Below are 13,033 nucleotides of genomic sequence, written 5' to 3' on the forward strand. Positions count from 1 at the left end.
CAGACTGCTCTCAATATATGAGTGCATGGCTCAGTGGATATAGGAATACAGAAAGACATGGGGGAGGAGGAGAGAAAGAAAGAGAAAGAAAGAGTGACTGAGAAAGAGAGAGAGAATGTGACTGTGTGTGTAGTCCTAGATAGCATCCTTACCTGTCTGTATGTGTCTTGGTGGTGCTCGTCATTGCGTGAGTCGTAGTACTGTTCTATGAAACCAAAGTATTCCTGTCTCTTCCTCTGTAGCGTGCTCTCTCTCCTCTCTGTGTTGGCAGGAAGGTAACCCTGGGAAGAGTACACCAGAACTGTTAGGATATCATAGGGTCCTACAAACGCAACACTGTACCGCGAAGCCAGTTCCACTCCTTTTTAAAATATTTTTTCCCTTTATTATTTTCCCCTAACCCCTCCCCTGTTGGAGTAAACTAAATGGACAACAACACTTAGGATTCTATTTCCAGACTAAACATACCATAAATGTTCTACAGACACAGTATATTTTACACTAGTTATCTTTTGCTTGTTTTTAGTCCCATCCTCCAGCTACCCTCAACCCCTCCCATCTATCTCTGAAAACAATCCAGTTTTGATTTCTATTTGCCATATACTGTGATGTTCAACAAAAGTTCTGAACCTTTCCATTCTCATAGTTTCTACAGATTGTAAATTAAAGATACATTTTTGGTAAGAGCTGCCAATTTTTTGGTCCTTAATAAGCTGCTATGCTTTTTTATTTATCACAATTTTCTTTAACCAATTTTGGTCTTTAATGCCGAGAGACAAGTTCCTTACCATCTTCTCCTTCCCTCTTCCATTTTTGAAGTAATGCTGCAATTAGTTGGATGCAATTTTGGATAGAGCAGACATTTCCACATATTCTTGTTAGCTGCATGTGTGATATCATTTACAAAAATTCTACTGTTTTGATGGATTTTTAAAAAATCAGTTAGCATATTTGAGTTTAACAATAATAGTTGTTGAAATAATTGTTCTGTCTTTCCTGGTGTATTAAACTGAAATTGCAACTTTCTATGGCTTGTTTTAAAAATACAGATATTTTGGAGATAATTTCATTTTTAAATAACCGAAAGTGAGAGGTTGTAATATGAATAAAGGGAAAAAGGCCACACGGAGTGAGCCATTCTTACTAATCTGCCAGGAAACCAGTTTGGATTTAAGTATAACTTTTGAATGACTGAAGCCTCTAATGCTTTAATATTAAAATGTCTGCCCTCCGAATTCATATTCATTATATAAACATGTCGGTTTAATTTTGTCTGGCTTACAATTCCAAATAAAATTACATTTTTTGCTCATATAATTTAAAAAACAAGTTGTTAGGTATAGGCAGGGCCATAAACTAATAGGTAAACTGGGATATGACTAAAGAATTAAATCAGGGTGATTTTACCACAAAGAGACAGGTATTTCCGTTCCATGGTAGCAATATCTTATCTATTTTTGCTAACTTTCTATTCAAAAGGCACTCGCACATCTGAGCTATCTTTGTTGCAGGTGCATGGTAACAATTGAATAACATGAGAGAAAAAATAAGAAACCTGCACACTGCTCTTGCTAGTATCACTGCCCTTTATTAAGCTTTACATATCGGACATATAGGTCTCAAGGCCTTCGTCAGAGGTTAGAAAAAATATCTAGATCCTCTAAGAGGCATGGAGGAATCCATATTGTGGATTTCAATGAAAATGAAAATCAAATGTTATTTGTCACATGCGCCGAATACAACAGGTGTAGGTAGACCTTACAGTGAAATGCTTACTTACAAGCCCTTAACCAACAATGCAGTTAACAATTTTTTTCTTAAGTTTTATTTCACCTTTATTTAAGCAGGTAGGCAAGTTGAGAACAAGTTCTCATTTACAATTGCGACCTGGCCAAGATAAAGCAAAGCAGTTCGATACATACAACAACACAGAGTTACACATGGAGTAAAACAAACATACAGTCAATAATACAGTAGAAAAATAAGTCTATATACAATGTGAGCAAATGAGGTGAGATAAGGTAGGTAAAGGCAAAAAAAAAGGCCATGGTGGCAAAATAAATACAATATAGCAAGTAAAACACTGGAATGGTAGATTTGCAGTGGAAGAATGTGCAAAGTAGAAATAGAAATAATGGGGTACAAAGGAGCAAAATAAATAAATAAATACAGTAGGGGAAGAGGTAGGTGTTTGGGCTAAATTATAGATGGGCTATGTACAGGTGCAGTAATCTGTGAGCTGCTCTGACAGCTGGTGCTTTAAGCTAGTGAGGGAGATAAGTGTTTCCAGTTTCAGAGATTTTTGTAATTCGTTCCAGTCATTGGCAGCAGAGAACTGGAAGGAGAGGCGGCCAAAGGAAGAATTGGCTTTGGGGGTGACCAGAGAGATATACCTGCTGGAGCGCGTGCTACAGGTGGTTGCTGCTATGGTGACCAGCGAGCTGATATAAGGGGGGACTTTACCTAGCAGGGACTTGTAGATGACCTGGAGCCAGTGGGTTTGGCGACGAGTATGAAGTGAGGGCCAGCCAACGAGAGCGTACAGGTCGCAGTGGTGGGTAGAATATGGGTCTTTGGTGACAAAACGGATGGCACTGTGATAGACTGCATCCAATTTATTGAGTAGGTTATTGAAGGCTATTTTGTAAATGACATCGCCGAAGTCGAGGATCGGTAGGATGGTCAGTTTTACGAGGGTATGTTTGGCAGCATGAGTGAAGGATGCTTTGTTGCGAAATAGTAAGCCAATTCTAGATTTAACTTTGGATTGGAGATGTTTGATGTGAGTCTGGAAGGAGAGTTTACAGTCTAACCAGACACCTAAGTATTTGTAGTTGTCCACTAAGTCAGAACCGTCCAGAATAGTGATGCTGGACGGGCGGGCAGGTGCGGGCAGCGATCGGTTGAAGAGCATGCATTTAGTTTTACTTGTATTTAAGAGCAGTTGGAGGCCACGGAAGGAGAGTTGTATGGCATTGAAGCTCGTCTGGAGGTTAGTTAGCACAGTGTCCAAAGAAGGGCCAGAAGTATACAGAATGGTGTCGTCTGCGTAGAGGTGGATCAGAGACTCACCAGCAGCAAGAGCGACATCATTGATGTATACAGAGAAGAGAGTCGGCCCGAAAATTGAACCCTGTATTTACTAAAAATAAACAAAATCTAAACTAAATAAATCAAATAAAAAAAATAACAATAATAGGAATATAGCCTCGCAACAATAAAATAACAGTAGCGAGGCTATCTACAGGGGGTACCGGTACACAGTCAGACAACATTCATCATCAGCGTACAACCTTTGTATTTAAGCCCTGGATTTCTAGCTCCTTGATATTTTTGTTGGATCTGATTTAAATAGCTAACATATCTATAGCCATAATAAATAAATATGCCGATAGTGGACAACCTTCTTATACTTCTCTTGTTAGTTTAATACTTTCTGAGAAGTAGCCAATATTTACTATTTTACATCTAGGGTTACTATACATAACTTTAACCCATTGTATAAGAGATTCTCCAAAATGGAAAAATTCCAGGCATTTATATATAAATGCCAGTCGTAGTTTACCAAAAGCTTTTTCATAGGCAGCTTCGAATACCAGGCTGGTTCCCTTAATTTTTCATAGCGTTCTATTGTTCCAGTACTTGTCTAATATTATCTCGAATCTATTGTCCATATAAAAAACCTTCCTAATTGGGATGAATAATATCCGAAAATACCTTTTTAATTCTATGCGCTATGCAAATTGTTTGCATCACAACACAGAAGTGTAAGGGGCCTCCAATTTTTTTTATGGATTGGATCTTATTACAGTGGATTCAAAAGTATTCAGACCCCTTGACTTTTTCCACATTCTGTTACAACCTTATTCTAAAATGGATTAAACACATTTTGTTCCTCATCAATCTACACACAGGATTCGACATTTTTGCAAATGTATTAAAAATGAAAAACAGAAATACTTTATTTACATAAGTATTCAGACCCTTTGCGATGAGACTCGAAATTGAGCTCAGGTGCATCCTGTTTCCATTGATCATCCTTGAGATGTTTCTACAACTTGATTGGAAAGGAGGATACCTAGTCAGTTGTACAACTGAATGCATTCAACTGAAATGTGTCTTACGCATTTAACCCAACCCCTCTCTGAGAGGTGGGGGGGGGGGGCTGCCTTAATCGACATCCACGTCATCGGCTCCTGGGGAACAGTGGGTTAACTGCCTTGCTCAGGGGCAAAATGACAGACGTTTAGCTTGTCATTTCGGGGATTCGATCCAGCAATATTTCGGGTTAATGCCCCAACATTTCTATACGCTAGGTTACCTGCCGCCCGAAAGGAGTCCACATGTGGTAAAATCAATTGATTGGACATGATTTGGAAAGGCACACAACGGTCTAAGGTCCCACAGTTGACAGTGCATGTCAGAGCAAAAGCCAAGCCATGAGGTCGAAGGAATAGTCCGTGGAGCTCCGAGACAGGATTGTGTTGAGACACAGATCTAGGGAAGGGTAGCAAAAAAATGTCTGCAGCATTGAAGGTCCCCAAGAACACAGTGGCCTCTATCATTCTTAAATGGAAGAGAGAAGTTGAGTTGTTGAGAATTGAGAATGACTTCTCACAAGCCCAGCATACACACTAGTCAAGGCTAGACGCACACACACCCAAGCACCCACACACATCGTGGGAACTACGTTAGGGATACAGTAACTTCCAATCACTTTAAATCTGCTCAATGGACTGCGCTCCAGTGGGCCTCACACTGGGCAAATGTAGTGCAAATGTAGTGCACTACTCTATGTAGGGATGAGGGTGCCATTTGGGACACAGCCTGTTAGAGCACTGTACTACTGACACACTTCCACTGCATGAGCAAATGTTTCAGTATGCCAGGGGAACTTGAAAGGGAACTGTTCAGGTTGTTGGCCATATGAAGAGAATAACATCAACCCACATTCAATAACAGATGGGCAGAGATTAATGCAGAGAGGGTTAATGGCCTAACAGTGGCATAACATTGAACACACACACTTCTCCCTCTCCTCCAGCGAGAATGTATCTAGCTACAGTATACACCATATGTCTGGGACAGAAAAGACAAGTCCTGGTGGTGTAGACTAGGCCTATAGTGATTCAGTAATTGATTGCCTGGAAATCTACAGCCCCAGAAAACCATTCATCTCTGGAGCAGTTGAGGCTTGTGCCCATTCTTCACTCCCACGGCCCAACAAAATGGCTCTAACAAGACGTATATGTGCCAGGCAGCCCCCTGAGCACTGGCTGTAAGGGCCATTACCATATATCCATGTAATCACACTGACTTGATAATGTGCTGTAAAGGGAGGGGGTGAGGGTTGGTATTCTATTGTTGGTGACAGAGGAAGGTCAAGTATTTGAAGAGACTCGGAAGTATTATCCGAGTGCTACTGCTGTGAGATATGCAGTGGATAACTAGGTTGGGTGGGGTCAAATCCTTTAGAAAACTCCATTAAATCAGGATGTGAGTGGAAGTTTGATTCATGAATCGAGAGAGGAGAAATGGGTTACTTTATTGATGGAACATGTTAGACTTTCCAGCAGTGGTTGAGTCAGAACATGAATAGGAGCGAGTCAAAAGGACTGTGTCCTTCGAAAGATTGAAACCCCTCCGTCATACAGTACAAGCACAGTTTGAGTGAGTCACACACTGGTTATAGTAATTTGGAGGTGGGCTGGCAGTATGTTTGCTGGATACAGTAGAGAATACATAAAATATTAGAATTTTCTCCTCTTCACCTACAAAAATATATGTCAACAGTAATAAAATCTTGATCAGCGCGAGCTGTCAGTTCCAAGCAGGTTCAGGAGGATTGCCTCTTCCTTTGGAGTCAGGACTGTCATAGTTGTGAGCAGATGTGCTCTACAGCCAGGCAGGCACACAAACCACAGTTAGGTAAATGAAAGTGTCATTCCTAAAATGAGGTGTCCTCCTGTCCAATTAAAAATCGACCCCTAATCCTACCGTGTAACCCCATTAGTGAAGATGGGAGAGGAGAGTGGTCAAATCCAAGTAAATCTTCATCAAACTGTCTTTTCGAACTATAAAGTGTGAATTGTGAGCTCTTTTTTTATTTTGTGAGTGTTTGTACATAGCCTTGTAGGTGTTATTTTTGGAGAGGATGTTGTGAGAATAATAGATAAGGCTGTGAGATGAGTGGCTGGAGCACCTTGCTCTGTCTCCCCAGCTGTTGCCAGACTTTACATAATAAAGGGAAGAGAAAGTTTCCTCCAAGGTTAATGGAGGGTGAACTGAGGGTCAACAAGGGAACACACACACAGCAGAGGGAGGCACTGCACTTTATCAAGGTTTTTATAGGCCTGTAAATGTCTCCTACAGCATGCCAGAGCCAACCGCAGTCTTTAAAACTACACAGTAAGAAACACAGGCAGGGGGAGCTGCTAGGGGGGGTTTATGGTTGTGTTCGTAGGTATCTGTGCCAAGGGTTGGAACTGGTTTCGAGAACAGAACCGAAAACCAGAAAATATAATTTTTCAAGAAACGGAAAAGGAACCTGGAACGTAAGTGATCCATACTGTTCCGGAACCATTATTTTAAAAGCATGGGAACCGATTTAACAACGTTATTTTACATTCCACTAATAATTATTTTCTAGTCCCACGACAAAATGCAACAAAGCACCTAAAGCCCTCACTCTGTCACTCAAAAACGTATTCCAGTGTCTGCCTGCAAGCTGAAAACCTTGACATGTGCATGTTTAGGCTACCTGCCCCTCGCCCCTCTGAAGCATAGGCTACTGTATTGACGTTACAAGCTTGATTCAGAAAAGATAGGGAGAGAGATTTTTAATTAGCTAGGGAGGGAGATTTTTAATTAGCTAGAGAAGAATGGATTATCATTTGCAATGCTAGTTAAGGATACTATAGGCCTACTGTAGTTATCACGTATCACATCGGACTTATCAACCTCAAAAAGGTAAGATGTGGTTTTAATTCTGGTGTCGTTCTGCACACACAAGCTCGTTTGCTTGCTAGCTCAAGCTCGTTTGCTTGCTAGCTCAAGCTCGTTAGCTCAAGCTCGTTAGCGAACTCAAAGGAAATTCAAAGTTTCTCCATAGAAGCCACTCCTCCTAGGTATAATTCTGTGGACGTAATTCAGATAACGCTGGCTATAACAAGATGCCCAGCGCTTCAAGCTGCCTCCTCAACCCTCGCTGGCTCTCTCCCCACCCGCAAAAGTTCAGTCGCATCTTGCGCCATAGGCTACACTTGCCTGTGCATCACGAATGTAAACAACTAGCATGCCTGCTCTATCCACACTGATTGGTTAAGTAATTTAATGCGCTAAATGTTTCTTTTAAATCAATTAAAAGGGACGATAACCGGTTCAGACCTTTATTTTGCTGGTAGCAACAGTGGAACAAAACAAAAAAGGTGGTTCTGTTCAGAATGAAACGATTGGAAAATAATTCAGGTTCCAACCCCTGGTTCGTGCATGATACTGCAGTCCACTCTGGGATTCGTTTGAATCGCACAGTGACTGAGCATTCTAACTAACTTCAACAAAACTACCATCCATCCGCCACACTTACAATCAAATATATTGGCACAGTTGCACTTTACTATGAAGTGCAATGGAGTAGAATGCTCTGTTTTATATTTTCAAAACTGGTTGAATAGCTATTTTTTAAATCATGTAGGCACCTGCAACTTACCAGGTGAGAAATTACACAGCAAATGACAATCATTGCCTCCAACTTAATATGAATATTCAACAATATAGTCCTAGCCATTTTTTACTTTAAAGTGAAAAATCTCAATTCCAGTTTTTTTCTTAGGTCCTGTGCAGTTGTAAGTCAAACAAATTCACTCGCAAACAACGTTTTTTTCAACTTAAAAGAAATAGTGAATAATTCAAGGGTGCCAATATATTTGACTGCATCTGTACTTGTGAAAATTAGAAGAATCAATAGCCGGGCCCTTTTGGAAGAGGAGAAAGTAAAACTATGAGGTTCTGACAGTCAGTAGGCTACTGTATTACAGCTGGCCAGCCGAGATACATCTAAAGATCCCATTAACTTGCTGGTGATTCCTTTCTCCACTAATCGCTCAGTGAATCCATGTGCTGGCACCTGACACAAACACACACAACCTGTTCTCCCACTGCTCTCCCTCAGGAAAAAAAGAAGCCTATGGAATCAATTTAGGGATTAAATGAAATCTTTATTTTCTAGCGAGGAACTGACAAACAAACAAAATTCTACTTAGTAGAGCGCTGGAGAAGGTTGCTGAAGTCTGAACAATATGTGTGTGTGCGCAGTAGGTTGTGAGAAGTCAGCAGGATGAAGAGAATTGATTTTGCAGGAAAACAACAGCGCCTCAAAACGGTGACGGCAGCCCCCTCTGCTCCCACAGAGGCCTGACGAGTCATCGCTCTAGTTTAAAGATGATTCCCTGCTGTTTTAATTCTTATGACAAAATCACAGATACACAAACACAGGACTAGATGCAGAAAGACACAGAAGAGGGATACCAAGAACACAAGAGCACAGACAGAAACACACATACCACACAGGGGGTTCAATAGCGTGCATCGATGTGGAGCTCTAGCTCTGGGTCAGGATGACAGATGAGCCAGCCATAGGCAGATGAAGGTGAGACATACCAACTTGGCGTAAAACACCACCCTACCTCAAAATCATCTTATTTGGAGTGATTTTATTTATTTTCTTTACATTTTTAGTTGAGTGGCAACCAGGGAAAGTGTTGGGGGATAAAATGGTGATGGTTTCCGTGAGAAGTACAGGCAGGGGTCATGTTAGCCCAGGTGGCGGGTTACGAGGTTAATGTAGGCCTACCTGTTAGGTCATATTCACTGTGTTTATGCAAGATTTTTTGGGACATAAAATTCATAAATAGGATGCTAACTAGTTAAAAGATTACATTTCGGATCTAGCTAATGATTAGCCCAATAGGGTAAATGCAAATAGGCAACCCCATGCTTCAGCTTATTTATTTATAGCCACTATGCAGCATCAGTTGGGCTACAGATGATAATGCTTATTGCTAATAGCATACCTGATAATATGGACCATGTTGTACCAAATCATTTTATCAATATGTTAGTCTCATTTCTGGAGGTGGAAATTATATTTCAGATGGTGCCAGTACAATTGTATTTTCATTCATTTTGGAGTAGAAGGTCCTTTTAAAAAGCCACCTGAACTGAGCTTCTCAGTCTTTCTACATAAAAATCACTGGTGACCAGAGACCGTTCAGACACACGGGCTGTGATAGCACCTTTCTATCACCTGCTATCTACCCTGTCCTTCATTGGCACCACCAACATCAGTGTGCCAGTCTCAGCATGGCAAACACTGAGGCACCAGGGCTTCCTGTAGCCTGAATGGGACATATTCCTGGCCTGTAGGGAGAAGTACTCAATGGCATGGTGCCTCTCGCCCCGACCAAGCAAGACACTAAATTACTCAAAAATGATATGCATCTCAATGGTCATAAAGTTATGTTTGTACTAGAGTTAACTTCACTAGGGTAGGGGGCAGCATTGGGAATTTTGGATGAAAAGCGTGCCCAAATTAAACTGCCTGCTACTCAGCCATAAAAGCTAGAATATGCATATAATTAGTCGATTTGGATAGAAAACACTCTGACGTTTCTAAAACTATTTAAATGATGTCTGTGAGTATCACAGAACTCATATGGCAGGCAAAAACCTGAGAAAAAATCCAACCAGGAAGTGGGAAATCTGAGGTTTGTAGTTTTTCAACTCATTGCACTTCCTAAGGCTTCCACTAGATGTCAACAGTCTTTAGAACCTTGTTTGAGGCTTCTGCTGTGAAGTGGGGGCGAATGAAAGGGGATTGAGGTCTGCCAGAGAGGCATGAGCTGACCACGCGCGTTCACGTGATAGTTAGCTTGCGTTCCATTGCAATTCTACAGACAAAGGAATTCTCCGGTTGGAACATTATTGAAGATTTATGTTAAAAACATCCTAAAGATTGATTCTATACATCGTTTGACATGTTTCTATGGACTGTAACGGAACTTTTTGACTTTTCGTCTGCACCTAGTGATCGCGCCTCATGAATTTTGATTACTGGGCTAAACGCGCAAACAAAAAGGAGGTATTTGGACATAAATTATGGACATTATCGAACAAAACAAACATTTATTGTGGAACTGGGATTCCTGGGAGTACATTCTGATGAAGATCATCAAAGGTAAGTGAATATTTATAATGCTATTTCTGACTTCTGTTGACGACACAACATGGCGGATATCTGTTTGGGTTGTCTTGGTCTCTGAGTGCTGTACTCAGATTATTGCATGGTGTGCTTTTTCCGTAAAGTTTTTTTGAAATCTGACACAGCGGTTGCATTAAGGAGAAGTGGATCTAAAATTCCATGCATAACAGTTGTATCGTTTAGCAATGTTTATTATGAGTATTTCTGTAAATTGATGTGGCTCTCTGCAAAATCATTGGGTGTTTTGGAACTACTGAACATAACGCGCCAATGTAAACTCAGACTTTTGGATATAAATATGAACTTTACCGAACAAAACATACATGTATTGTGTAACATGAAGTCCTATGAGTGTCATCTGATAAAATTCATCACTAACCTTTGATGATCTTCATCTCTATTTCTGCTTTTTGTGACTCCTCTCTTTGGCTGGTAAAACGGCTGTGTTTTTCTATGACTTGGCTCTGACCTAACATAATCGTTTGGTGTGCTTTCGTCGTAAAGCCTTTTTGAAATCGGACACTGTGGCTGGATTTACAACAAGTGTATCTTTAAAATGGTGTAAAATACTTGTATGTTTGAGGAATTTTTATTATGGGATTTCCGTTATTTTGAATTTGGCGCCCTGCAATTTCACTGGCTGTTGACGAGGTGGGACGCTAGCGTCCCACATTTAAGCTGGTTATAGCTGCTACTTTTCAGGTTTAGTGGCACTAAGTTGTTTTGAGTGCAGAGATATGATTTTCTATATACAGTTTCTACATGGGTCATTGCATATGAAAATCAATGAATTAAAAAATGGCTTTGGAAAAAGGCCCTCGATTTGATATAGAATGACCCATAGGCCTATATGCTACAGCTAACATGCTGTGCTGACTATGGGGCCTACACTAGGCTATATATCACATCTGGCCTTGCAGCCACATCAATACCACAAAGCCAGTTAGCTGCTACTTTACCAGCACTTAACATTTAACAATTCCGCTCCATTAGGAAAGTGTACACATTGCCACGGAGCCATTTTTATCAGCGAAAATCCACTTAATTGACTCCCTCCAGGCACTGGAACCCAAGTGGACGATTCTTCTTTAAAAGCTTCTTATTCATTATTCCAGAAACACTTATTATTTTTCACAGAGCCGGAAGCTGAAGAAGTTCTCTCTGTGTCTTATGGTACAGACAGACAGAGACGAGTCTAAACATAACTGTAGCGTATAGAGATATCACCCAGGGAGAGGTAGAATGATGCGAATATAAAAAGGCTCATTCACTGTTTTCTTACCTTATAATTACCTCCGTTTCCTAATAATGATTGAGACAGTTATGTATAATTTGTGCAGTCAGGTGTTAAAATGCAACTGGGGGGGATAGTATGGGTGGTGATGCAGCATTAAAATGTATTAACAACCTAGAATGCCTGATTGTCTCTTTCAGAGGAGGTAATACAGCTAGCGCTAACCAGCCTCTGGAAAGGAATAAATTGAATATCCACGGCACGGTCGGGAGCAGAGAAGGTCACAGGGGACGCGCCGAGAGTGAAGTTTTATTATGTGGCTCCAAGTTTATGGAATAGCGGTAGAGGGTGGAGAATAGATTCTCAGAGCCTCTCCTGTCTATCGCAGACTGCATCTTGACAGAGAGGATTTAAAGGTCAGGGGAGTGTTCAGATATCCCAGGATCCTTCAGGAGAGGATAGGGATGGCATGTTGCAGGGATATGGCATCTCTTTCTGTCTCCGCCCTTTCCATTTCTTTTCAAACCACAAACACTTGCATCTCTCATGTGTCTGTTGTGCAGTATAGGCCTATATTAAACATTTGGTGGGAAGAGTCTGGGGGTCTAAGGGAACCTATCAAATATCCCAGAAAACCAAGCCGTTGAGAGCCAACAGCACAACCTGATAGGGTGATATTGAATTGGGATATTGATGACTAATCTGAATCTGATAGCCATATTGTATCGATGTGCTACCATCATCAGCAAAATAATAGGTGATTCCATTTAGAGGCAAAGCCCAGATAGAGTGCAATGTACTGTAACCCATTACTTCCCTAAAGTTTCTAATACAGACCATTTCCTATCCTGCTAAGCATTCGAAATGTAATGAGTACTTTTGGGTATCAGGGAAAATATACGGCGTAAAAAGTACATTCTTTTCTGTAAGAATGTGTTGAAGGAAAAGTAAAAATTGTGAAAAATAAATAGTAAAGTACAGACACCCCAAAAAATAACTTATGTAGTACTTTAAATTATTTTTACTAAAGTACTTTACACCACTGCATCTCAGCCCCTCAGACAGAACTGGGGACCTCTGACACTAATTTGTGTTGACAACTAAATCTTTGCCGTACCCCTAGGCAATTTAATGAGCTATTGTGTCTGTGGGACTACACACAGCAATTAATGTGAAAGTCACACCACTCAAAGTAATGCCCCACACACTGAATTGATCACCAGACTGAAGTCACTCACTAGTTGGGTCACTGTAAACTGCAACAATAGCTTAATGAGTAAACATTCTGTATCGTGAATACATTATTTGTGCCTGGCAATTAATTTCTAAATGGAGGTAAAGAGCGTTATTAATCTCCATGAATCACAGGGAGAGAGACAGACAAAGAGAGAGACAGACAAAGAGAAAGAGAGACAGACAAAGAGAGAGTAGAGAGCGCGCGCGAGAGAGAGAGGAGAGAGACAGAGAGGAGAGAGAGCGTGCGAAAGAGAGAGGAGAGAGAGCGTGCGAAAGAGAGAGGAGAGAGAGCGTGCAAAAGAGAG

General features: G+C 40.8%; 1 protein-coding gene across 2 annotated transcripts in view; it reads right to left on the reverse strand.

Annotated features, from left to right (window-relative positions):
• Positions 1–13,033, reverse strand: part of LOC120049843 (TBC1 domain family member 22B-like) — a 189,730-nt gene that overhangs the window by 142,035 nt on the left and 34,662 nt on the right. For both annotated transcript variants that reach the window (XM_038996298.1, XM_038996297.1), the window contains exon 7: positions 153–281. In XM_038996298.1, the coding sequence (XP_038852226.1) occupies positions 153–281 (129 nt within the window). The remainder of the gene's footprint in view (positions 1–152; positions 282–13,033) is intronic.

This window comes from Salvelinus namaycush, chromosome 6, assembly GCF_016432855.1.
Source record: "Salvelinus namaycush isolate Seneca chromosome 6, SaNama_1.0, whole genome shotgun sequence".
NCBI classification, from domain to species: Eukaryota; Metazoa; Chordata; class Actinopteri; order Salmoniformes; family Salmonidae; genus Salvelinus; species Salvelinus namaycush.